The 27,102-nt window shown below is 47.1% G+C and overlaps 1 protein-coding gene across 4 annotated transcripts; it reads left to right on the top strand.

The window, feature by feature from the left end:
• The first annotated feature begins 5,710 nt into the window (after positions 1-5,710).
• On the top strand, positions 5,711-10,594 carry LOC119354002 (heterogeneous nuclear ribonucleoprotein 1-like). 4 transcript variants are annotated; one of them, XR_005170605.1, is made up of 4 exons: positions 6,569-6,826; positions 6,960-8,139; positions 8,868-8,938; positions 10,063-10,594. XR_005170605.1 is itself a non-coding variant. In XM_037620710.1 (3 exons), the coding sequence occupies exons 2-3, from the start codon at positions 6,605-6,607 to the stop codon at positions 8,178-8,180; spliced, it is 1,443 nt and encodes a 480-aa protein (XP_037476607.1). In that variant the 5' UTR covers positions 5,711-6,271; positions 6,580-6,604; the 3' UTR covers positions 8,181-8,820. The 4 variants fall into 4 exon arrangements, 3 of the variants coding, with proteins under 3 accessions (XP_037476607.1, XP_037476608.1, XP_037476606.1); XM_037620710.1 differs by lacking the exons at positions 8,868-8,938; positions 10,063-10,594 and adding an exon at positions 5,711-6,271 and having other exon boundaries at positions 6,580-6,826; positions 6,960-8,820; XM_037620711.1 differs by lacking the exons at positions 8,868-8,938; positions 10,063-10,594 and adding an exon at positions 6,285-6,338 and having other exon boundaries at positions 6,580-6,826; positions 6,960-8,820.
• Positions 10,595-27,102: the final 16,508 nt, after the last annotated feature.

The following is a 27,102-nucleotide window of genomic DNA, read 5'->3' as shown; positions in this document are numbered from 1 at the left end:
AGACGATCCGCATTTCGATACAATGATAAGAAAAAAAAAATCAGATTGAATGAAGAGTATTTCAATTGGAAAGCCCAATAATTTGAAACAAATGCATCCCGGAGAAAAAGAATGAAATCCTTAAAGTTTCACCGTAGTAGTGTACAAAACATTGAGTATAACGTCATGGTTTTTAGCCGGCCGGAGGATATAATTCGTTTACCCCTTTCATGTTAACTTCTGCTATATGCGTAGTGGTATGAGTTTAATATTGGTCCTGTTTGGATCCATAGGTTAGAGTTAGTTTGGGTTAGATTGGACTCAACTAACTCAAAAATAGCCAAACAGGAGGGTTAGTTTTGGTTAGATGCATCTAACCCATCCAAAAAATCTAACCCATCCAAGAGGTGCTTATTTGAGTTAGTTCTTCTTGGGACCACTAAAAAACATTTTTTTCTCTTACTCTCGCCGCAGCAGATCCCTCCCCACTTCCTCAAAACTTCTCGTACTCTCCCTCCCTCCCTCTCGCACCGTCCGTGAAGGCGCCTCGCCGTATCCGTGCTCCATCTAACTCTGTCATCCAAACACCTCTTTGGTTAGAGTTAGTTCAGAGTTAGTTTAGGGTTAGAATCTAACTCTAACCTCTAACTAAGTTAGAGTATCCAAACATGGCCATTGTCAGTGTCATGTTTGTAAGACAATAAGTTTTGGGGAACCAGCCCAACCCTCTAAGGGTGGCTTATCTCATTATATATAATGGTTGTGTTACAATATGTACAATATACGTACATAGGTATAGAAGCTATACATAGTCTAACACCCTCTCTCAATCTTAGCCACTTTCTAAAGAACTGAGAAGGGTAAGATTGCGCCTACAAGCCTCAAACTGTGGCAGCGGTAAAGGCTTAGTGAAGATGTCTGCAAGTTGATCCTTAGATGAGATAAACTTGATCTGGAGTTGCTTATGTGATACACGTTCCCGTACAAAGTGATAGTCAACTTCAATGTGTTTCATTCGGGCATGAAATACTGGATTTGCAGAAAGGTATGTAGCACCGATGTTATCACACCAAAGAATAGGAGGCTGTGGTTGAGACAAACCCAACTCCTGAAGCAAAGACTGCACCCAAATAATCTCTGCAGTAGCATTAGCCACAGCCTTGTACTCAGCTTCAGTACTGCTACGTGACACAGTAGCCTGTTTCCGAGCACTCCAGGCGATCAAATTAGAGCCAAAGAATACTGCATAACCCCCCGTGGATTGCCTGTCATCTGGGCTACCAGCCCAATCTGCATCAGAGAAGGCCGAAAGGACCCGAGAGGAAGTCGGCCGAATATGCATACCAAATGTTAGGGTGAACTGAACATAACGAAGAATGCGTTTAACAGCAGCCCAATGAGTATCTCTGGGAGCCTGAAGATACTGACAAACCCTGTTAACAGCATAAGAGATATCTGGTCTCGTGATCGTCAAGTACTGAAGTCCACCAACAATGCTCCTGTACTCTGTGGCATCCGCAGGAGACAAAATCTCACCATCAACAACTGTTATCTTGTCGGTAGACGACATGGGTGTGGTGGTCGGTTTGCACTTCAGCATGCCAGCTCTTTGTAACAACTCCAAGGGGTACTTCTTCTGCGTAAGGACAAGACCAGTAGCACGAGAAGTGACCTCAACTCCAAGAAAGTAGTGAAGCTTCCCAAGATCTTTGACCGCAAAATCAGCACCAAGAGAGCAGACAAGAGCATCAGCAGCATACTGAGAAGAGCTGACAAGGATAATATCATCGACATATACCAAAAGATACATAGTGACTTCTGGCTTCTGTAGAAGAAATAATGAAGTGTCAGCAGTAGACGGCACAAACCCATGAGCACGAAGGGCGGAGGCAAGGCGGGCATGCCAGGCACGAGGAGCTTGCTTCAAACCATATAGTGCTTTGGAAAGACGACAGATATAGTCAGGACGATCAGGATCAGAGAAACCAGGCGGCTGTTTCATATAAACCTCTTCCTCCAAAAATCCATGTAGAAAAGCATTCTGCACATCAAGTTGACGAAGTGACCAACCACGAGAAACAACAATGGAGAGAAGAAGCCGAATAGTGGTAGGCTTGACGACAGGACTGAAGGTGTCCTCATAGTCAAGACCATGACGCTGCCGAAAACCGCGAGCAACAAGTCGCGCTTTGTAACGCTCAATAGATCCATCCGAATGCTTCTTCACTTTGAATACCCATTTTGAGTCAATAACATTTACCCGTGATGGTGGAGGAACGAGAGTCCATGTCTTGTTACGAAGAAGAGCATGAAACTCCTGCTCCATAGCCTCTCGCCAATGTGGAATGCGCAGGGCAGCCTGATATGAGCGAGGCTCAGAAGATGGATCCGCAACAGCAGCAGCCAAACAAGCAGCCAACCAAGCAACCGTACCATCCTTACGTTCCTTAGGTTTGAAAATGCCACTACGACTGCGTGTATGTGGTCAGGACACAGGAACCACCGAGGTCGACGGAGCAGCCTGCAACGGGCTGGAGGACGGCGACGTTGACGAGTCAGCCGGTGACGAGGAGCCAGTCACGGTAGCCTCGGACTCGGTTGGCGAAGAAGGCCGACCCACCGGCGAAACCGGCAGAGCAGACGAAGCAGCTGGCGACTCCGGCATCACAGACCGGGCCGAGGGCGAGCTCGGCATAGTGGGCCGTGGCGCGGCCGGTGTCGCGGGCCGATTCGCTGATGAAGGCGACGTGAGGACCCGAGCCGCGGGCGAAGACGGCGTGACGGGCCGAGCCGCAGGCGAAGACGGCGTGACGAGCCGAGCCGCGGGCGACTCGGCGGCCGCTGGCGAAACGGACCGAGCAGTGGAGATGCTCGGCGCGACGGGCTCGTCGGGTGACCATGCATGGGCACGCGAATCGATGCCATGCAACATAGGGCGATCGACGTGCCCACCAGAAGACAACGATGATGATGGTGAATCCTCCAACAGCTCCAAACGAGCTCCACGTCCGGTTCCTGCACCATGGTTAGGTAACAGCAAAGGAGAGTATGCAACATCATCAAATTGGTTAGAAGCAACAGAAGATGAATGCAGGGATGGTGGTTCGACAGTGAACACAGGAACGTTGGCAAAGGGAAAAACATGCTCATCAAACACGACGTCCCGAGATATATAGACACGATTAGTGGGAACATGAAGACATTTGTAACCTTTATGAAGAGAGCTATAGCCAAGAAAAACACACTTCTTAGAACGAAACTCAAGCTTGCGCTTGTTATATGGACGAAGATGCGGCCAGCAAGCACACCCAAATACCTTGAGAAAGGTATAATCAGGTTGTTCATTAAGGAGAACCTCAATGGGAGTCTTCATGTTTAAAACACGAGTAGGAGTACGGTTGATGAGAAAGCATGCAGTGGTGAAAGCATCACTCCAAAACCGAAACGGAACAGATGCATGGGCCAAAAGAGTAAGACCAGCTTCAACAATATGACGATGCTTACGTTCGACTGAACCATTCTGCTGATGTGTACGTGGACATGCTAAACGATGAGCTATCCCAAGCGACTGAAAGAAAGAGTTGAGGTTGCGATACTCGCCCCCCCAGTCTGACTGGACATGAACAATTTTGTGCTTGAGAAGACGTTCAACATGTTTTTGAAACTGAACAAAAATATCAAACACATCAGATTTGCGTTTAATAAGGTAAAGCCAGGTAAAGCGACTATAAGCATCAATGAAACTGATATAGTAATTATGACCACTGACAGAAGTCTGAGCAGGACCCCATACATCTGAAAACACAAGTTCTAAAGGATGTTTCACCTCACGACTGGACTCCGAAAAAAGAAGTTGATGACTCTTCCCCTGCTGACAAGCATCACACACTGCTACATCTTTATTACTAGACAAACTAGGAAGCTCATGACGACGCAAAATATGACGGACAATAGGTGTGGCCGGGTGACCAAGACGAGCATGCCACTGTGACGGAGAGACCCGAACTCCACTGAAAACACGAGCGACACCAGGATGCTCCAGACGGTAGAGGCCCTGGCACAACCGCCCACTAAGAAGAATGTCCCTCGTGCCCCGATCCTTAATAAAAAGATCAAAAGGGTGAAATTCACAAAGCACATTATTATCACGTGTGAGTTTAGGAACTGAAAGAAGATTACGGGTCACAGATGGAACTCGAAGAACATTGCGAAGCTGAAGACTCCTATTGGCATGTCTAGTGAGAAGAGATGCTTGACCAATATGAGAGATGTGCATACCTGCTCCATTGGCGGTGTGGATCTTGTCGGAGCCATGATAGGGTTCACGAGTGTGAAGCTTCCCCATCTCGCTGGTTAGATGCTCTGTCACCCCAGAGTCCATGTACAAGTGTGGATTAGAAGCGAAAGCGGTCGTAACCTAGCGTGATACCATGTAAGACAATAAGTTTTGGGGAACCAGCACAACCCTCTAGGGGTGGCTTATCTCATTATATATAATGGTTGTGTTACAATATGTACAATATACGTACATAGGTACAGAAGCTATACATAGTCTAACAATGTTCATAATTTATTTACGGATTAAATCAATCAAAAAATTGCTAATTTTATTCAACAATAACTTCATGGTTTTTTAGCCGCATGTGATGATGCATGCGGCATATTTGAATTACATGAGATATTTTCTGGGCATGAGAGAGCATGTCATTTTCAAGCCGGAGAGCTTGATGGTGATGAGATGACCGAAGTGAAACGGCGGCGGCGAAGACGATCCCATCGAGGAGGCTGCCTGGGGTGCAAACACCATGGAGGCAGCCGGAGGCACCGAAGCCGATGCGGGAGGAGGCGGGACCGCAGCCAGGGCGGGCGCCGCAAAGCTCGCGGCCGGTGCGGACGCCGCAAGGCCCGCGGCCGGGGCGGACGCCGCCAACCCCGCCAGCGGGGCAGTGTGATCCGCTTGCGGCAGGAGCGGCGGGACGACGCCTGCGGAGTCCGCAGCGGACGGCGGCGCCGCGGTGTGGACCACGAGGTCACGCCCAAGCGAGGGCGCCGGCGGCGTGGAGAAGACGGAGCCGATGCTCCTTGTCCCGATCGGAGCCGGAACAGAGACGGCATCGAGCGGGAGGTTGAGCAGAGCCGCAAGAGAGGCCGGGAGGAAGCCCGCAGCAGTGGAACCGGTGGTGGCGGCGCTCGACATGGCTGCGGCGCGATCGGTGGCGCGGCGGCGGCTGCGGCGGCGGTGCGGGTATTAGGGTTTAGAAGCGAAAGCGGTCGTAACCTAGCGTGATACCATGTAAGACAATAAGTTTTGGGGAACCAGCACAACCCTCTAGGGGTGGCTTATCTCATTATATATAATGGTTGTGTTACAATATGTACAATATACGTACATAGGTACAGAAGCTATACATAGTCTAACAATGTTCATAATTTATTTACGGATTAAATCAATCAAAAAATTGCTAATTTTATTCAACAATAACTTCATGGTTTTTTAGCCGCATGTGATGATGCATGCGGCATATTTGAATTACATGAGATATTTTCTGGGCATGAGAGAGCATGTCATTTTCAAGCCATTTACAATCGGAGTACATCGCTACATGCATTCCGTCAATGATGCTCCATTTCTCGTCTCCGTTAGTAGAAGAGCAGTACCACCATTTTAAAAGCTCGGAGCTTTCTTGGGTGCAAGAGAAAGAAGAGGATTTGAAACCGGGGCGGCTCCGGCTAGCACGCAGCAGGGAGGAGGGCAGCGTGAGCTGGGTTCGTCTTCCTCCTCGCGGCGCACCAGGCAAGCCCAGCTCAGGGTCCAGCGCGGCAGGGCAGGGCCGAGGGAGGGAGCGGGCGGCACGCACCAACCTGCCCCCGGGATAGTTTTATGCGATTATCCGCGTCACCCCACCGGCCCCCGCTGCTGCTTTCCCAATCGAGCCGAGCACCGCGATTCCAGGCCAGCGGAAACCGATTAAAAAAGGCAACCCCCGCTCCGTCCGCGCAAAAGTAAAAAACAACAACCGCATCGCGCAGCGCAGCGCAGCACCGAGCGAGCGAGCGAGCGGGCGGAGAGAGGGGGGAGCGAGCAAAGGTTCGATAAAAAGGAGAGGAGGAGACGAAGCGTCCAAGCCCAAGTAACATCCCCACATCCCCTTCCTCCCCTCCCTTTCCCATCGCCCCGGCCGCATCGAGATCTTGGCTGGCACCGCCGGAGATCGCGAGGAGCGGCCCCGCGGCTCCCCCGATCCCACCTCCTCCTCCGCCGCCGCCGACCGCCGCCGCCGACCGCCGATCGGTGAGTCGCCCGATCCGCCCCGCCCCGCCACGCCCTGCGCCGATCGCCGCCGGATCGGCCGGATCTGGTACGGATCTCGCGTAATTCCGCGGCCCTGTGAGGCGCGCTTGTCGTTTTGCTGCGTGGCCCGCGGGCGCGGCTCGATCGCCGCGTTGCTTTCAGCTCGGATCTAGCTAGCCCTCCCTGCGCGCGCGCGCGCGGGGCGTGTGCGCGTTTCGTTTTGTGGCTGCCCTTGTGGATAAGTCGGGGTTTTGTCCGCATTTGCTATGGCTGGCTGGTATGAATTCGCCCTGACTTGTGGATTGCAGGGGTAGGAGGGTAGGGGAGGACGCGATGGAGGCCGACTCCGGGAAGCTCTTCGTCGGCGGCATCTCCTGGGAGACGGACGAGGACCGCCTCCGCGACTACTTTGGCCGCTTCGGCGAGGTCACCGAGGCTGTCATCATGCGCGACCGCAACACCGGCCGCGCTCGCGGCTTCGGCTTCATAGTCTTTGCCGAGGCCGGCGTTGCTGAGCGAGTCACCATGGACAAGCACATGATCGATGGCCGCATGGTAATTACGTGATGCCATTCTTGCTCCTTCCTCTGCTAGTCTAGTCATGTGCATTTCGTTGGGAATTCTGCTTGTAATCCTGTCTGTGGTTCGACCAAGCTTGAGCTCAATTGTCTGCGCCAATTCAATTCAGGTCGAAGCCAAGAAAGCTGTTCCCAGGGACGACCAGAGCATTGCAAGCAAGAACAATGGCAGCAGCATAGGCTCGCCTGGGCCAGTCCGTACCAGAAAGATCTTTGTTGGGGGGCTGGCCTCCAATGTTACTGAGGTTGAATTCAGAAGGTATTTTGAGCAATTCGGCATGATAACAGATGTGGTTGTCATGTACGACCACAACACACAGAGGCCCAGGGGCTTTGGCTTCATCACCTATGATTCAGAAGATGCAGTGGATAAGGCGCTGCACAAGAACTTCCATGAGCTTAATGGCAAGATGGTTGAAGTCAAGAGAGCTGTCCCAAAGGAGCAGTCGCCTGGACCTGTCGCACGCTCACCTGCTGGAGGGCAGAACCTTGCTATCAGCAGGGTTCACAACTTCTTGAATGGCTTCAACCAGGGATATAGCCCAAACCCGATAGGAGGTTACGGCATGAGGGTGGATGGAAGGTTTGGCCTGCTTTCAGGTGCACGAAATGGGTTTTCTTCATTTGGCCCCAGTTATGGAATGGGCATGAATGTTGAAACTGGGATGAATGCAAATTTTGGTGCAAACTCTAGTTTCCTCAATAACTCAAATGGGCGGCAAATGGGTTCATACTACAATGGTGGTTCAAACAGACTAGGCAGCCCTATTGGGTACGTTGGTCTGAATGATGATTCAGGATCGATATTGAGTTCAATGGGAAGGAATGTTTGGGGTAATGGAAATGTCAACTACCAGAACAGCCCTACAAACATGAGTTCTTTTGTACCATCTGGAAGTGGGAGTCAAGTTGGTATTACTGGCGATGGTATAAATTGGGGAGGTCCTACTTCTGCCCATGGGATGGGAAGCATTTCAAGCCTTGGGTCTAACATTGGCCGTGGGGCTGGAGATAACTTTGGTTTGCCGTCTGGCGGCTATGGAAGGAGCAACCCAACTGGCACCATTGGTGAACCTTTTTCTGCGTCAGCCAATGCATATGAAATGAACAACATAGATACATATGGCAACAACTCTATTTATGGTGACTCAACCTGGAGGTTCACGTCATCTGAGATCGATATTCCTCCTTTTGATAATGATCTTGGAAATATCGATCCAGATATCAAATCGAACATGCCAGCAAGTTACATGGGCAACTATACTGTTAATAATAATCAGACAAGCAGAGGTCAGTACCCGCTTCAGCATTTTGCTATTAGCTACACATGAATTTCCCATCTTTTTTTGAAAATTAAAGGTGCTGCATAACTCAGTTATTCAAAAAATAGAATGAATATTTAAATAGAGCAATTGATCTACCCTTCATAGTTTATTAGAACCATTACATCTGCATGTCTATGTTTTTGGAAAGGAAAAATGTTGCATAATTGCATGCCATATGCTTAATCAGTTGATGCTAGAGCATAATCAATAGACCTTTCTTGGGGCTTACATCAGATTTGACTGGTAGATCAGTGGATTGAACTTGTAGGAATTGTGTTGTAATTATATTGTGGTAGTATACGTATCACATTTAACTGACACAACATTGGGTGCTGTCTGACTGCTTTTGCTGTAATGAAAGCACTATCAAGAGCAACAACTTTTGGACGCATCAGCTTTGACTGATAATGAATAGATCAAATAGGGAGCACTGCCTTCATCCATTCCATTGACCTGGGATATGCTTCCATGTAATGCCTGACAAACATAATGGATTAGGGACCAATGATTTGTTTTGCAATTTTAGTTGTGTCAAGTAAATCGATGCAAATGATTGGTGTAGGATGTATTCACTAACCTGGTTTGTTTAGTTCCTGTATCTACTCTATGATCTTTGACATAATTCTAGGTCAAATTTTGTGACCAGCTCTTTCATAAGTAAAATTGAGATTTGCTACAACCTTGTTATTGTAGTGCCATCCTGAAGTTGAGGGTAAATGATAGCATTGGAGATGTGTAATGCATGTGCCTGAACAACATAAAGGGTAAGAAATGAGAAAACAATATATTTTAAATATAAATAAAATTGAAAAAGAGGGTGAGCCAAGCAATTATGAGAATATTTTGTATGCATGTGGCTGCTGTCATTGGCTGAGCAAATCACTTGTCTAAATACGTTTAGAATCAGTTTGGAACTCGCATTAAGTGAAGTATGTATTGACTCATGTCTGTGGAGGATGGACATGTGTTCTTCCTTTCATCTGACGAATTATTATAGTTCTAAATTACCATTTTCTGTCAGGACTGTTATCGGTGGTTTTATTTCCAAAGCTACTGTCATTTGTTTCCGTGCTTGATTGATAGTTTAGTTACACATGAATGAGTGTGCATTTTTAGAAACTAGCTAAGATAACCCATTGAATGACACTTTATTATTATTATTGCCAATTTGTGATAAATTCTCCCTCTCTGTGTGTGTATGTGTTTAGAATTCTGGCAACAGGTTAATCCTATTTTCTCAAATAATTGAATGCACTACAACGAAGTTTGATAGTGATTCTAACTATTTTGTAATTACAGAATATTTAACCAGTTGCAATTGAAAATGAAAAAAGTATTGTTGTAGTTAATATTTTGCTTTCGTGAAAATGCGCCGAGTCAGAATTGTTACATAAGTTAGTGTTGATCTTTATACTTTGATGCACCAAGGACTGGGTCATTTTTGCTCAACTGGTGTTGTAGAGATGTAAATTTCTTCTTTAATTTGGACAACCGTGCTTGTTGCTTGCCCCATTTCCTGTGTAGATCATAGTTAAATGTGGTGTAAGGGCTCCTTGTCTCGAGGACATGAGCTATACTCTGTCATGGATATTTACTTTTGCTATCTGATCAGGCATGCGTGACAAGAAGTCGCTCACATGTATTTTGTTACAACTTAAACTGTATAATATGTTTGGGAATGAAAATGGTTAAGTTTTTTTTTGGTAACTTGATACTAAGTTTCTAACTAGTCAACACATGATCTGAGGTGCATCGTACATGCAGTAATCAGTAATCGAGTCTGTTTGTTGTCAATGCCCACTTTATTATATTCTTGAAATTTATACTGTGAAGAGAAACTATACTAGAATGTTTGTATCTGATCAAGATTTGTTGCACCGTTTTGCAGGTATCACTTCCTAGGCGAGAATATTATTATAGTCATATATATGACTTGGGATAGGCAAGACACCCATTATATCAGGTATTCACGTGCAGTACTGTGAATTGGTGATATCAGATTAATATACAGGTTAGTTAATTGTTTCTAGCTAACCAGAGGTGTGGTTTACGGACACCAACCAACATGCTAGAGGAGCGGGATACAAACATTTTGTGAAGGTTTCAGATTTTAGTTTAATTTTCTACGTGTATTAGGTCTTTTGGTTTTCCAATGAGATGTGCAGTGGTGATTGCGGCACACACTTAGAAGGTGTTCCAACATAAGCTGGAATTCTGTCATACGGACGACAAACTTGTATACCAGGGATGCTGTATTATCTTGCCCATTTATGGCAACATTAGCTTGCGTGTTTTTCCTCTTCTCCTTTTTTAACCATTTCATTTGTTACTAGAGGATTTGGTCGGCTTTACTAGTAAAAACTATTTGGGGGTGCCAATGCCATACTGGTCCCCATTAATAAAGTCACCCAAAGTACATACAATGTTGCTTCTTCTTCTTCTGTGTCTATTTGTATGCCGTTGCATGTTTATTCTTTGGGAAAAATACAAGTTTCGATCTGGTCATGCATATTTGCACACTGTGTTTGATTGTTTTAAAGCGAGCCTATCAGCCGGTAGGTAGGTACTCACATACGCAAGCTTTTCATAGCTCAGGATGGCATGCATGTGCTCGTGTCTTCCATTTCCATCTTTTCGAAAGTAGCTTTAGATCTCATGTGGATGGGTACTGCATTGGCCTTGCCTTTTAGGTAGTTGAAGTACACCAGGCTGTGTGTACTTTCCCTCCCCCTATAAATAGCTCGCTATTTTCTGCTTCCATATATATCTTGATTTGCTTCCTTCCTTCCTCATCACGGCCTTCACCGTTTCATGTTACCCCGTCGCTTTCAGCCACCTACTTGTAGAGTGCTTCACCTAACGGTTTTCCATGTCTGGTGGTTGCCGATGCTTCGGTCCATGTTTGGACTGGCATTTCACTCCACATTTCCAGAAATTCAAACAACCATAGAGAGCGTGCAAAAGTGCAAAGTTTTATTTCTTTTTGACACCGAAGTGTAGGAGGGACCCTACACAAAAGTGTAGGAGGGCGGTGCTAACTCTCTCCTACTGCGATTTGCGAACCCAATGGCGTCTGCTCCATGGCGGCAGGGCGAAGCTCCTTTCCCTGTGGTAGTCTTGTTAGCTGCAGTCCCAAGCTTCCCATCTCCTCCAAGACCTATGTTGACAATGACCTTGCCCTGATGCCCTGCCAACCTAACCTTCCTCGGTGGAAGGAAGCCTTGTTGTGCGGTACCCTCCACCAGCCATCCGTCGTGCTGGTTGGTGCCTTCCAGGCATCCCCAACGCCTAGCCAAGCGCGTAGCGAACCTGATGGAGAACAGACGGCCTGGAATCGTATAACTATCAAAAGCAAAAGCGAGTGACTGTTCATCGATACTGTTATGGTCCGACTACTCATAAGGTTTGGTCTGCAAACATTGTGTGGCACCTCGACCCACTCCAAATCTTGGGTTCAGCCCATGGCTCTGAGCTTGGGAGCACCTCCACCGGGTAGTCAAGTGAAAGCACCCAGACTCTTGCAGGTTCTGACAATCGCGGCTGATGAAGAGGACGAAAGCACAAACGGGTAGCTATGCTACGTATGGATGTGAGATTTAGGAGAAACCCGAGACCTTAGAGTGCTACTCCCTCCGTTCCAAAATAGATGACCCAACTTTATACTACCTCTCCGTTCCAAAATAGATGACCCAACTTTATACTACCTCACCGTTCTAAAATACCTTTAGTACAAAGATAATATAAAGTTGGGTTATCTATTTTGAAACGGAGGGAGTACAACTTATTAGTGATAGATCTGTGGATCGGGTAGGGTAGATTAATCCGGTGAACCTACCTTCTCCTTGTGGCTCGAGGAGCTCCAGTTGCCGGCCATGGTGGATGGCGACGGTGGTGGCAGAGAGTAGTGGTGGCGGAGCTTCCCATCAGCATTGCACTAACCCTAGATCGGTAGGGGATTACGTGGGGTGTGCGGCGCTGGACGAACCTTGTAATGCGAGCCGCCGACTCCCGCCTCTTTATATAGTGCAGGTGACAGGGGCCCGTCACCCATAGTGGGTTGAGCGCCCCCGATCAGGGCGCGGATCTAAGGGCCCGGTGGGCCGTTGGGCCCACACGGTGGAGATCATCCTAACATTCTCCTCCTTGATCTCAATTTTTACTTTTGACCTTATACTTTTACTTTACTCGTTTCATAACAGATCAATACATAGAACATGTTTCATCGTCACAACTCAATTGCCGATAGAATCAGACAGCCACAATGTACCACTCTGTTTTGAAACAAATTCTTTAACCTTGGGCCCTTTTATTGTCTGGAAATGTTAGACTATACCATAAAACCCATGTCGACTGTGTGTTCTCCGAACACACTGGGCGGTAAGCCTTTAATAAGCAGATCTGCAAACACTTGTCTGTTGCTTTTATGCTTCAAGCATTCCTACATAATTCCGGACTTTCTCCTTTACAACGCATACTCTGTGTCAGTGTGTTCAACACTTGACTCGTTGTTATAGGAGCGAAAGACTTAAAATAGTTATCGCTGTTGTCAACCATTATCAACTCCGAGTACAGGTCTTCATAACCATTTTGCCTGTCCCTCATCCTCATATCAAGCTATAAAATATCTTTGCATCACATTCATGATAATTGTTTCATTCTTTGGAGCTTTTCCATACAAAAACCTCCAAGTATGAAAGTTAGCGACAATTGTGGATTTCGCTATACATTTCACAAGTCATGTCTTTGTACTCACAATCTTTTGAGAGCACTTATTTCTTTAAGCTTGAGGCCGATATCTTTGACTCCATTCCAGTGATCTATATATGGACTGGACATTGCCAAAACAACCCGGATATGTGAACTGTGTCAGGGTAATGTATTGAGCTTCCAACAACTGAAGCATATGGTACCATATCCGTTTTTCAATCTTTTCTCATCAACTCTTGGAACATCATAGTTTCCAGTTCCATTACCCTTAACTATAAGAACAGGCGTAGGTTTTCTCGTATGCATACTTTAGAGACCTTTCTTAGCATGTCCATTCGACATTCCTAATACCCCCTTTTATTCTTTTATTTGTGAATCTCGATACTTATAACGAGAGACACTCTACCGAGAACATTCTTTTAAACTTTGAGGATAAGAACTTCTTTTCTCCTCCTGCAGTAGGTTGACATCACCACTAGCAAGTAGGATGTCATCCGCATGCACAGGATTAGGAAATGAATTTCCCATTCTATAACTTTGCACGAATACAATTGTCCTCTCATTTTCTTTAACCCCAAACAACATTTGATTGCTTTAGTTCATAAAAGACTTCTTCAGGCAGTATCCCCTGTGTTCTTACTTTCATCTGATGTAACTCAGATCATGATGTGCCACCAACACTCATTGTAATCTATTTAGTGCAAAACGCGCAAAAACCTTTCGATTTAAGTCGTGTTTTACATATTTACATATTTCCTTTGGAGTCACATTAATCTTGTAGACCCTTTACAGCCTACTGTTTATGCTCCATTGGAAATTACTTATGAGTCCCAAACATCGTTGGGATTCACCAATTTTATTTCATCTCACATAGTCTCTTATCATTTAGATAAGAAGACACTTCTCAAAGCTCGAATGAGCGCTTTAAATAAGGTGGGATCAACCTCCATTTGAATTTCACTAACATAGACTTTATAGTAATCAGAAGTATTTGATTTTCTCATTTCTTGAGACCATCAGTGTCTTAGGTACTGGCACTTCTTTCATATGGGGATGTTGTTGCTCCGTCATTGCAAGAGGCAAACTAATTCTATAGTCTTTCATTTCCAAGAGGCAATAGGTTTTACAGGGACCTGTATCACAAGATCTATGTTTACTCATTCATCATTTATAGAGCTAACAACATGTGTTGTATAGGTCATACAACATGCTCCCCCAGATTACTCCATCTTCACTAAAAATGGCGTATCTTTAAACTTTATAATTTGGATTTATTCTGTTAAAACTTTCTTCTTTATGGCACTTTAAGCACCGTCTTAGTATTCCTTACTCTGCTTTCGGAACTGTAAAAGATCCAGAAATACAACTATTTCTTTTCTTTAGGGGTATTAATATGACCGTCATACTCCCCCAGACGATCACATTCTTCATCACATTATCTAAAGTATAGGGGAGTTTCATCATTCTTAATTTATCTCATATATCTTTCTCCCCCTCGAAATGTGGCAAGAACTTTTCTGCCACAATTTTGAAAACCATTGATAACTCTTTTGAATTGAGGAAACTTTGATTATCTACTTCATTCATCAGATTACTTCATACAAAATGAAGTTATCTCTTCATACAAAGTGAAGTTATCTTTTAAGTAGTATGGGAGTACTCTTTCCTCATTCCATTTCAGAAACTCAACAGAGTTCTTTATCATTAGTATTTTTGCAAGTCACACTTGCATATCATTCTTATCTTTAGGTTCGTCTGTAACTTTTATTCTCTTTGGATTTATTGAGTGCTTAATGACCGTTACACATAAGATGTACGGTCGATACTAGGAAAGCATAATAGCTACTCCATACTTTTCTTCCAGAGTGGGACATATTAAAAGCACATGAGTCATCATGTCTTTCTCCTGTTATACAGGATAAGTCTGAGAAAATTTCTGCCGCCATACGGGTTACGCAGGGATTTTCCCAGACTTATCCTGCCATGCGGGTTTTGTCATAATCATCTTTTCCCGCCATGCGGGTAATTCCCTGCAAGGGACATAAATGCCAGAATTGGCTCTTTTGACTGCATATTCAATCATCAAATTTATAAATAAATCTGAATGCTCTTTGACACACATGCTTGATCCGACTTTAGTCAAATTAAACACACATGTTGCTTGTTTTATCTCAAATCATAGAGAGTACATGAAAGACATTCATCAACCAAGACTCTCAATGATCTATCTCTTTTCTTTTGAAACCATTCTTTAGAGAAAACATACTATCTCACGTTATGACCTTTCTTGGTCATCTTTCGGGTCACAAGTACCCAACCATTCGCTTTCATGAATGAAAGCATGGAAAACTTTTGGTATGAGAAAACTTAGCCAATAATCAACAATAATGAGCATAAAAATAACCCTACGTTGGTCTGGTTAAAAAATGTGCACAATAAAATTTTGCAAAACTTCTTTTTTATACTCTAAATCATCGATCTGGTAGAATTAGAATAAAACTCATTCTTCTACATTAATTCCATATCACCGTTGGGCGGAAATGGAAATAATGCATATAACTCATGAATAATGTGATGATAGTATTTCTATTAAATAACTTTGCTCAGAAATGATAATCATGATGATGAAATTTCTATTAAGCGACTTTGCTAAGAAAATAATCATCATTATCAACTTTATTGCAGCGGAAAACTTTTAATATACATTTCTCAACCTTTATCAAATGCTCTGAAAATTGGTCACTTTGATACAAAAATTATCAGAGACTTGAACTTTTAACTATAAGACTCATTGAATTATAATATTGTCATCATCAACGTTGGTCAGAAAATAACAATACCATAATTAAACTTTAATCAAATATCTTTCTACTGTTATGGCAGAAGCTATCTGAATCTGATTTCACCCACAAGTGAAAAAACTTCTCTCAAAAAAACTGTTCATCCAATTAAATTTTCCCGTTGGTTCCAATTTAATTGAAGGATAATACTTTTTCTATTTTGCAGCGGAAACTTTACAATATTCTATACAGAAACAATTCTGTACTCTTTTACTCTCTAAGCAATTTTAACCGGTTGATTCAAAATTGCATTAGAGAATAACAATATAAACTTTTACTTTATTTCTATTCGCTTTTAAAAGAGCACTTTTATTTTTATTTGCAGCGGAAAACATGAATTAAAAAAAAACATGAACTTTATTCTTTTCATAAACTTTTCTTTCACTTTCTATATTCTAAACAAAACTTTCATTGGAAAAAGAATGTATAGAAAAACTGTTTGAAAAACAGCAAGCTTCAGCCGGCCTCGGCCTGGCGCGGGAGGCCCAAAAGCAACCCACAGCCTACTCCCCTGCGCGGTCGCGCGAGCCGGGCCTGGACTCAGCGCTGCCACTTCTCCTTTCGGCCCAAAAGGCCCAGCGTGCCAGCTAGGGTTTACATCTTGACCATCCACTGAAATCCGACGGCCACCCAATCCTTTCACTGGGTCAAAACCAGCCTCGATCGATCCGTCCCGAAAACCCTAGCGCCCAGTCGCTAGCCTCGATCTATTTCTCCCTCTATCTCGGAACGACTGCAACGGCGAAAAAGGGGGGCAGCGCCCCGGTCGCCCGCGCCGGCCGCCGTCGACGGCGTCGACCGGCCACCGCGCCATGCTGGCCGCCCTCTCCTTTTCCCTTTCACTTTCTTCATCCGCGCCGCTTGCTCCTCTCTCTGCTGCAACCGGGGCTCGAGGCCACCGGCGAGTTTTCTCTGGCTGCCGGCGACGACGACTATAGTAACCGCGCCGCGCGCCCCAACCTCTCCTCCCCCGCTCTCTTTCTGCTTCCTTTTCTCCCCTTATCCCACCGAATCCAGTGGCAAAGAGAGATAAGAGCTGGGCTCTCCTTTGTACAGAGAGGGACGCGGCTGCGCTCCTGCCACCGGCGACAGCGGCGAGCCGCGCCAGCGCGAGCCCCCCTTTCCCTTTCCCGTTTTCTGTCTCACCACCCGCACCCCCTTTTTTTTTATCTTTGACGACGGCGGAGCACAAGACGGCGGGTTGCAGCGGCGCCATGGCCATCCCCCTCGCCGGATGCGCGTCCCCCTTGCGGTGAGCGCGCCGCCGTCGAGCGGTTTGGCTGCTGTGTACTTTGCCCCTCGCGGGGTTGTTCTTCGTCCGAACGGCTCAGCTTGCCGATGCCCGTTCGGATCGAGAGGAACCGGCGCGGCCTTGCGGCGGCGCATCTTTGCCGGCGAGCCCAAGGCCCGTCTCCGGTGATTCCTTCTCTGCCCTGTTCTAGGGTTCTTTGGGGAGGGGATTTCTTTTGCTTTGATTTCTTTGTTTCTTTTCAACCAAAAAAATCTAACCCAATCTGGCTGATACCATTGATAGATCTGTGGATCGGGTAGGGTAGATTAATCCGGTGAACCTACCTTCTCCTTGTGGCTCGAGGAGCTCCAGTTGCCGGCCATGATGGATGGCGGCAGTGGTGGCAGAGAGTAGTGGTGGCGGAGCTTCCCATCAGCACTGTACTAACCCGAGATCGATAGGGGATTAGGTGGGGTGTGCGGCGTTGGACGAACCTCGTAATGCGAGCCGCCGACTCCCACCTCTTTATATAGTGCAGGTGACAGCGGCCCGTCACCCATAGTGGGTTGAGCGCCCCCGATCAGGGCACGGATCTAAGGGCTCGATGGGCCGTTGGGCCCACACGGTGGAGATCATCCTAACAATTAGAGCATCTCCAATAGCTAGCCTAAAAATGAAACCCAAGGAAAAAAATACCTTAACAAGACTATTATCTACGCGCTATAGCGTGCTATTAGCGCGCTGTTTTCTCCAATGCGCAGAACTGAAAATTTAGGCTTTTTGGTCCCCAAAGGAGCTTCAATAGCAAAACCTAAACGTTTATGAACTGAAATTTTAGGCCTTTTGGTCCAAAAAAGAGCTTCAATAGCTAAAATATATGTTTATGAACTGCTAATATTTTTAGGATATTAGCCTACACTAGCACATATGCCCGTGCATTCCAACGGGAGAGTTAATTGGTGTGTTCACTGAAATAACCATCAACACAGCGGAAGAACATCCGAATGGTGCCAGCAGAAATTCATATAAGTTGTACTACATTAAGAAGCATGCTACACATACAATACTTTCGTATGATTTTCATACGACGATTCTGATCTTAAAGGGCCTCATACCATGGCATTACTTTTATGTTGAAACAATGCTTGAAATTTGCACCAGGTCGTGAAAAAATCTTATAAAAAGGGTTCTGTTAAACGCGTTTTACACCATCTCTTTATATGTTTGAAGATCAATAAAGTAATGTTCACGTCTGAGCGAAACAACCCTAATTCGTTGCATGCAACTCAACGCTTACATAGTGCCTCTCACCTTTCTGATTGCATTATTTTTGTTGCACATTACGGTCCCACACTAAGCCTTCATTTTTAATAGATAACCCAGCTCAATTGGTTGCAACCTACTAAACGGTGGTTGAGATCTCAGGTTCGAGCTCACAGGAATAAATTAAATTTTTCTATGGCATAATTCTTTATCGCATAATGACCATGGACGGCCCCTGCAGGGAAATACTCAATTGCACTGGGGTGGAGGGCCGGGCCCATTGCCTATGTGCAAGACGTGCGACCGATGAGTCAAATAAATCGAAGCCGAATGATGGACGATTTTTTTTATTTTCTATTTTTTATGTATGAAAAAATAGGAGTAAGAAACTGTTGAGGAACGCAGTATTTCAAATTTACCTACGCTCACGCAAGATCTATCTAGGAGATGCATAGCAATGAGAGGGGGAGAGTGTGTCTACGTATCCTCATAGACCGAAAGCGGAAGCGTTTAGTAACGAGTTTGATGTAGTCGAACGTCTTCGCGATCCAACCGATCCAAGTATCGAACGTACGACACCTTCGCGATCTGCACATGTTCAATTCGGTGACGTCACTCGAACTCTTGATCCAATTGAGGCTGAGGGAGAGTTCAGTCAGCACAATGGCATGGTGACGGTGATGATGAAGTTACCGGCGCAGGGCTTCGCCTAAACACTACGACGATATGACCGAGGTGTGTAACTGTGGAGGGGGGCACCGCACACGGCTAAAAGATCAACTTGTATGTATTTGGGGTGCCCCCTGCCTTCGTATATAAAGGAGGGAGAGGGAGAGGCAGCCGGCCCTAGGGGGCGTGCCAAGGTGTGGAGTCCTACCAGGACTCCCTAGTCCTAGTAGGATTCCACCTCCCACACGGAGTAGGAAAGGGGGAAGGGAGAATGAGAAGGCCTCCTTCTCTTAGTCCTAATCGACCTCCTGCCCAAGGGGGGCGCACCAGCCCCTTGTGGGCTGGTGTGCTTGTCGGTGTCAAAACCGATGAATCTTGGGTAGGGGGTCCCGAACTATGCGTCTAAGGTTGATGGTAATAGGAGGCAGGGGACGCAATGTTTTACCCAGGTTCGGGCTCTCTTGATGGAGGTAATACCATACGTTCTGCTTGATTGATATTGATGAGTATAAGGATTACAAGAGTTGATTTACCACAAGATCGTAATGGCTAAAACCCTAGAAGTCTAGCTTGTATGATTATGATTATGATTATCTCTACGGACTAAATCCTCCGGTTTATATAGACACCGGAGGGGGCTCGGGTTGTACAAAGTCGGTTACAGAGAAAATAATCTTCATATCCGAACGCGAGGCTTGCCATCCATGCCAAGGAGAGTCCCATCCGGACACGGGAGAGAGTCTTCTATCTTGTATCTTCACGGCCCATCAGTCCGGCCCATGTCCAACAGGTCGGACGCCCGAGGACCCCTTAGTCTAGGACTCCCTCAGTAGCCCCTGAATCAGGCTTCAATGACGAGGTGTCCGACACGCAGATTGTCTTCGACATTGCAAGGCGGGTTCCTCCTCTAAATACTCCAAAACAGCTCTCGAACACAGAGAACATGTCCGGCTCTGTAAAACAAACACCATGCATATCCGCAGAGAGCATAAATATTTTATGAGTCCAATCCACTGACAACTTTCGTAGCGTGACATCACGTCACAGTCCGGTCATTATTTCGAACCGTTTTAGCCTCCCGCTCCATGTTTCAAGATGCGATTTTATTGGCATGTCTTGTCAAAGCACATATCGTGTCCCCTTATTGTGGGATTCTCATCAATACAGGCGTAATCCAACCGCGCCATCTGCACGACCCTTGGGGAATAGGCGAGTTTTAAGGCGAGTGGGGAGGCTTGATATTCACTGCCTTTATAAAGGGATAAGGATTCACCATTTTCACCCACGCCTTCCTTCTCTATGCCCATCCATTCCCGAGCTCCAGCGCCCAAGCTTCCATCCTTTCCACCTCAAGAAAAGCACTCCAGCCATGTCCGGATCCAGAGCGCAAGGCAAGTGGATGGTTTCCTCCGTCAAGGAGAAGGACATCACCAAGCTCCGGGAGGCCGGGTACTTGGCCAAGGAAATTGCCCACCGGCTTCCGGCCAAGGGACAGATCGTCCCTATCCCGGAGCCCCATGAGAGGGTTGTGTTCATCCCCCACTTCGTCCGCGGGTTGGGATTTCCTCTCCACCCATTCGTTCGCGGACTCATGTTCTACTACGGGCTGGGTTTCCATGATCTGCCCCCAAGTCCTTCCTCAATATCTCGGCATTTATTGTTGTGTGCGAGGCCTTCCTCCGCATCCCACCCCACTTCGGACTGTGGTTGAAGATCTTCAACGTGAAGCCGAAGGTGGTGGATGGCCAACATGTAGAGTGCGGAGGCGCCATGGTGAGCAAGCTGCCCAACGTCACATGGCCCAAAGGTACCTTCATGGAGACTGTTAAATGGTGGCAACAACAGTGGTTCTATGTCACAAAGCCTCGCGACACCACTTGGGCCGCGGCTCCTGAATTCTAGTCCGGCGCCCCGATGCGGCTCACCTCCTGGCTAAATAAGGGCCTGGACTGGTCTTTGTCGGACGAGCTGACAGCGCTTCAGACGCGCATCAGGAGTATGGTGGACAAGAATGTCAAGCTTGTCAATGTGATCCAGGTGATGCTCGCTTGCCGGATCCTTCCATGCCAAAGCCGAACTTGCCATTTGTAGGAGTTCGATCCGGCCAAGCACCAGACCTTGCAACAGTTCTTCGGCACTATGCAAGAAGACATCTGGAAGGTGCTCTTCAAGGCCAACGAGACGTGGCCGGCGGTGACCGAGGACCGCGGGCATGACCTGGCCCATCCCGCTAGTGCGGTAAGTTTTCCGTATTTCAAGGCATATCCTTTACTTGCATATTCAAGGAAGACGTCTGAGCTTCCCCATTCATTCCTTCAGGGTTGGACAAAGAAGGCGGAGCGGATCCAGTGTCCGGCTCCGCTGCCCGAAGACCCAGCAATCCCTCTTCTGACGAAGATGCTGGTTCCGGCGCCCTACCAAGCGTTGGAGAAGAAGGCCAAGAAGAAAGCCAAGGAGATCAGGAGTGGTCTCCGTCACAAGGGCACTTCGAATGTGACGTCCGAAGACGCCGAGACCCACTCCTCCCACACCGACGACGATGACGACGAGGAGGAAAGCGATTCTCCCCCGGAGGGGGGAGGGAAGAAAAGGGCGGCCTCCACGCATCTGGAGGCAGAAGCGTCCAAGAAGGGGAAGGCCTCCGCCGCGGACAACTCCGCGTGGGAGATTGATAGCAGCTCCGAGTGGCGCCCAGGGATAAGCCCTGGCCGAATCATAAGTACTCAAAGACGTACTTCATAATTTTAACATGTTCCGGATCATTCCGACCTCGAGCGGTCCTCATCTTCGGGAAATTCGCTGGATCCGAAGGTGATGGATAGTGGGTCCCTTCCGGCGGCCTCCTCTCCCAAGACTACGGAGGATGCTGAAGTGTTGTCCCGAAGGACCCTCCAGGCTCAGGGGGAGGCACATGAGGCAGTCGCGGCGACACAAGAGGAGGATGCCTCGGCCGCCGGACACATGGGGGAGAAGATCCCCACGGAGACTGGCGATGGGGGCCATATCCAATTCGGCCCCTAGCCGAATACGACCCCGGAGACCTATACGGCTCCGGAATCCGGTAAGCAGCCTCCTTTGAAAGAAGGAGGTGCACCGATTCCACCGGTGACCTATGTCCATCCAGAGGCACTGGGTACTCTACTGGAAGCGCTGCAAAGCGCTTCCATTATTGAGGAACACCGTGCCCTCATGGGTACGGTGGTTGAGAGGGTTCGGTCCGTTAACAGCGGACTGAACGAAGCCTGCACCAGCCTCCTAACAGGCTTTGAGGTAAGCGATGCAACTGTATAAAAAGAATGTCATAGTATAGACAGTAGCCCCTGGAACTTTGTCCGGTGTTCGAAAAGAAAAGCCGGATAGAGGATCAAGTAATTTTCGCAGGAGACTAACCAAATATGTCTTATGTGAATAAGCAGGCGTTGTTGCTGGCTGCAACCTCTCATGCTGCTGAGGTCTCCGGACTAAAGCAAAGTCTGGAGCGGGCCGAGGAAGAGCTCGGCCGTGTAAAAAAGCAGCTCGAAGACAAGCAAGGTATGCAATGACCTTTTGTATATCCGAAAAGGATGAATATTTTATGCTGACCATAGTGCCATGATATTTGTTAGGAGCGGCGACCAAGGTGGAGGCCCTCAAGAAGGCGCTGGCCGAGGCCAAAAAGAAAGCGGCAGAGGAGCAAGCCGCCTGTGAAAAACACGAGGCCAGAGTTGGTGAGGTCCATTAGGAGCTCCATTACGCCGTGAAGAAATACGAGTCCTTGGAGCGCCACGCTGCGGATCAAGAGTCCAAGCTCGTCAAGGCCCGCCAAAGCGCACAAGATGCCCGGGTCGAAGCCCAGGGCGCCCTCCAGGAGATCTAAGAGGCCAGAAAAACCGCGGCGGGTAAGGCCTTCATTATGCAGAGCAAATATGTGAGGAAGAGGTATCTCTTACTAACCCGGATTTGGAGTTCTCCAGGAGCGTTTGCGGATTTACCGTGCAGTGTTGCCGACGCTGCGGAGTAGCTGTTCTGAGCCGAAGAGGGGAGCTCAACGGAGAAGAGGGGAGCTCAACGGAGAAGCTGTTCTGGTCGCAATACCTTGCGCCAGAACATCCGGTGCCCTTTAGCGATCAGCTAAAACAGCTGGTCGAACTGCATAGGGTGGCCGAACTAGCCATGAAGGATTTAATAATCCGGCTATGGCCTGCTGAAGTCATACCCAGTAGCTACTTCAGGCTCTTGAAGCGGCTGGTCAATGCCTGTCCCGGGCTTGACGTCATCAAGCGGTCAGTTTGTATTGAGGGTGCGCGGATGGCCTTCGCCCGTGTCAAGGTATAGTGGGCGAAGATGGATGCCGTCAAGCTCGCAACCGAGGGACCGCCCGCTGGCAAGGAGCACCACACGCCGGAGTGATATTTTGACAATGTCCTCAAGGGGTCCCGCATTGTAGAGGGCCAGTGCTCAAAAGACATTATCTTCGAATGAATACATTCGTGTTATCTTGTCTTGTATGATGAAACAAAGTCGTTATGTAATATAATGCTTGTTTATTTTAAAAAAATTCCTCCTGTGCGGCCATTTTTATTAAATCTGAGAGTTGGCCAGTTGTCGGCTTCAGCCCCCACATAGGTAGTACAGGAGTGTTCGGGATGGAATCTAAACACTCTTGATCCAAGAATTTGGTCCTTGAAGGAGGTGTTTAGCGCAAGGAACTAGGCAATCGGACTATGTGGCTTTATCACCCTCACTTAGCCATAAGAGTTTGACAATAAAAATGTAGGTGCAACCCCTAGTTAGCAGACTAGGGTGCTGTAAACACTGATCGGATGAAGGGCGATTCATCGCATAATGCGGAAAAAAATTGCAAAAGATTTTAACCTTTGAAGAGCTGACCGGCTCACGCCGCATCATGACAGTCAGTTTTTGGCTTTCTCTAATGAGGTGCTCATCCGGATAAACCATGACACAATCACAGTAGTTCTCCCTTTACTACCCTAGCCGATAGAGCGGAACGTAAGGTAGTAAGCACAGGAGCCGGGCAACCCAACTATTGACCAAAGACATCATTCGGAGCTGATGCATATAATGCTAAATTCGGGGCCGAACTATACTGTAAAAGTGTTCGGACTTGTTGCCTTAGTATGAAGCGCAATAAAGCCCCTAGCGAATTACGACATACCAAAGTGTACAGGTGCAATCGATAAGAATAGCGAAATAAAATGAAGTAAAAAGCCAGTGCCACATGAGTTGGGCCGCAAACTATGTTCATTATAATTTTGATTAATACGTTAAAGCATGTTTGTACAAATAGTGCGATAAGCAACATGGCTATTTAACATGCCAAGACCAAGGGGGAGCTGCGTACGGGTCCTGAAAACAGCTAGAATGATCGTCAAGAAGAACATCTAGAGATTCCCCCATACGTATGTGCTGCTTGCCGCCTTGGTATATCCGTCCTTCGAAGGGCCGATGATCAGGCCGTCGAGAGGGTCCTGTAGAAAAGAGACCAAAAAATGGTAAAAAGGAAAAGGAAAAGTATGTGTGGAAGCCGTATGATGGACCACAATCAAGTTACGCCTCCGTCTATGCCCATGGTATTTTGAGTGCGTAGTTATGTATGCGCGGTACATATGCCGCCATTTGGTCGGGACTGAGATGGAGGCCGAATTGCTAGTCAAGCTCCTGACGAGCTGGACTGTCCTGCTGCAGAGTAGTCCTGACTCGTTTGACAGTGTCCGGGAGCTTGGCTGCTGAATTAAAGTTTTGCCTTAAAAGGCCACTCTGTACTTCCGTTGCCAGGGCCGCGGTGTGTTCCTCGGTACGGAGGGAGCGCTCCGTGTTTCCATTGACTGTTATGACACCGCGTGGCCCAGGCATCTTGAGCTTGAGATAAGCATAGTGTGGCACCGCGTTGAATCGAGCAAACACGCTTCGTCCGAGCAGTGCGTGATAGCCACTACGGAAGATTACGATATCGAAGATTAACTCTTCGCTTCGGAAGTTGTCCGGAGATCTGAAGACAACCTCCAATGTGATTGATCCCGTGCAACGGGCCTCTACACCTGATATAACTCCTTTAAAGGTAGTTTTGGTGGGCTTGATACTTGATGGATCGAAGCCCATTTTGTGCATAGTATCCTGATAGAGCAGGTTGAGGCTGCTGCCACCGTCCATGAGGACAAGTGTGAGGTGGAATCCATCAATTATTGGGTTGAGAACCAGTGCGTCTGAACCACCATGACAGATATTGGTCGGATGGTCCCTACGATCAAAGGTGATCGGGCAGGACGACCATGGGTTGAATTTTGGGGCGACTAGCTCTATCGGATAGACGTCCCTGAGTGCGCGTTTGCGCTTCCTCTTGGGGATATGAGTAGCATATATCATGTTCACTGTTTTAACCTGGGGGGACTTCTTCTGTCCCCCTATGTTCGACGGACGAGTCTCCTCGTCGTCATTCTCGCTTTGCGACTCCTTCTCCTTGTCTTCGGTATTTAACTTGTCGGCCTGTTTAAAGACCCAACAACTTCGATGGATATGATTGGATGGTTTATCAAGGGTGCCGTGGATCTGACATGGACAATCTGGTATGCATTCCAAGCTGGAAGGGCCCTGATTATTCTTTTTATATGGCTTCTTCCGCTGACCGAATTTGGATCCATTGAATCCGGCGTTGACCGCCGTGTCACCAGTATTGTCACCATTGTTTTGACGCTTGTGTTTGTTGCGCCGGGGCTTGCCATTGCTATTTCTGGCTTCAGAGGTGCTAGGTTCACTTGGATTGTTATTGCTACGGGCTAGCCAACTATCTTCGCCCGCGCAAAAGCGGGTCATGAGTGCCGTGAGGGCTGCCATGGACTTCGGCTTTTCTTGGCCGAGGTGGCGGGCGATCCATTAGTCGCAGATGCTATGCTTAAAGGCCGCTAGGGCTTCGGCATCCGGGCATTTGACGATCTGGTTCTTTTTAGTTAAGAACCTGGTCCAGAATTTCTTGGCTGACTCTCCGGGCTGTTGAACTATGTGACTTAAGTCATCGGCATCCGGAGGTCTGACATATGTGCCTCGGAAGTTGTCGCGCAATGCGTCTTCTAGGTCTTCCCAGCTGCCAATAGAACTTTCAGGCAGGCTGTTCAGCTAGTGCCAGGCCGGTCCCTTGAGTTTTACGGGGAGGTATTTGATGGCATGAAGATCATCACCGTGGGCCATATGAATATGGAGAATGAAGTCTTCAATCCATACCGCGGGATCTGTTGTTCCATCATATGATTCGATATTCACGGGTTTGAACCCTTTTGGGAATTCATGTTCCATTACTTCATCAGTGAAGCAGAGGGGGTGTGCGGCGCCTCTATATCGGGCCAGGTTGCGACGTAGTTCGGATGGAGTCCGTCTGCGGTTTTCGGCCCAGGCGTGATTGTGCTTGTCATGTTCGGCTTGATAGCCGTCGTCGCACGTTGAGGCACGCCCCCGCGATCCGTAGATCGATCTGGCCGGACCTGCTTTATTCTTCAGGTCCTGCCGCAGGTCATATGTATGTCCCCGAGCTGTTTTATCTCTGCCCTTAAGGCGAGGTAGGAATTCTACCTCTTGAGCACTGTGTTGGTTTTCCTTTGAAGAGGAAAGGGTGGTGTAGTAAAGCAGCGTAAGTATTTCCCTTAGTTTTTGAGAACCACGGTATCAATCCAGTAGGAGACCACACGTGAGTCACCTCGTACCTACACAAACAAATAAGAACCTCGCAACCAACGCGATAAAGGGGTTGTCAATCCCTTCACGACCACTTGCAAGAGTGAGATCTGATAGAGTGACAATAATAAGATAAGTATTTTTGGTATTTTTATGATATAGATTGAAAGTAAAGATTCCAAAATAAAATAGATTGGAAACTTGTATAATGGAAAATAGACCCGGAGGCCATAGGTTTCACTAGTGGCTTCTCTGAAGATAGCATAAGTATTACGGTGGGTGAACAAATTACTGTCGAGCAATTGATAGAAAAGCGAATAATTATGAGAATATCTAGGCATGATCATGTATATAGGCATCACGTCCGTGACAAGTAGACCAACTCCTGCCTGCATCTACTACTATTACTCCACACATCGACCGCTATCCAGCATGCATCTAGAGTATTAAGTTCATAAGAACAGAGTAACACCTTAAGCAAGATGACATGATGTAGAGGGATAAACTCATGCAATATGATGTAAACCCCATCTTTTTATCCTCGATGGCAACAATA

This window comes from Triticum dicoccoides, chromosome 2A (genome assembly GCF_002162155.2).
Source record: "Triticum dicoccoides isolate Atlit2015 ecotype Zavitan chromosome 2A, WEW_v2.0, whole genome shotgun sequence".
NCBI lineage: Eukaryota > Viridiplantae > Streptophyta > Magnoliopsida > Poales > Poaceae > Triticum > Triticum dicoccoides.
Note: the sequence above shows the minus strand (reverse complement) of the source record. Positions and strands in the feature narration are given on the sequence as shown.

Bases quoted from the DNA above. Each gene is read 5' to 3' on its own strand.
- LOC119354002 (XM_037620710.1), top strand. From the start codon at position 6,605: ATGGAGGCCGACTCCGGGAAGCTCTTCGTCGGCGGCATCTCCTGGGAG. The intron at 6,827-6,959 runs GTAATTACGTGA...AATTCAATTCAG, and splicing joins ACATGATCGATGGCCGCATG to GTCGAAGCCAAGAAAGCTGT.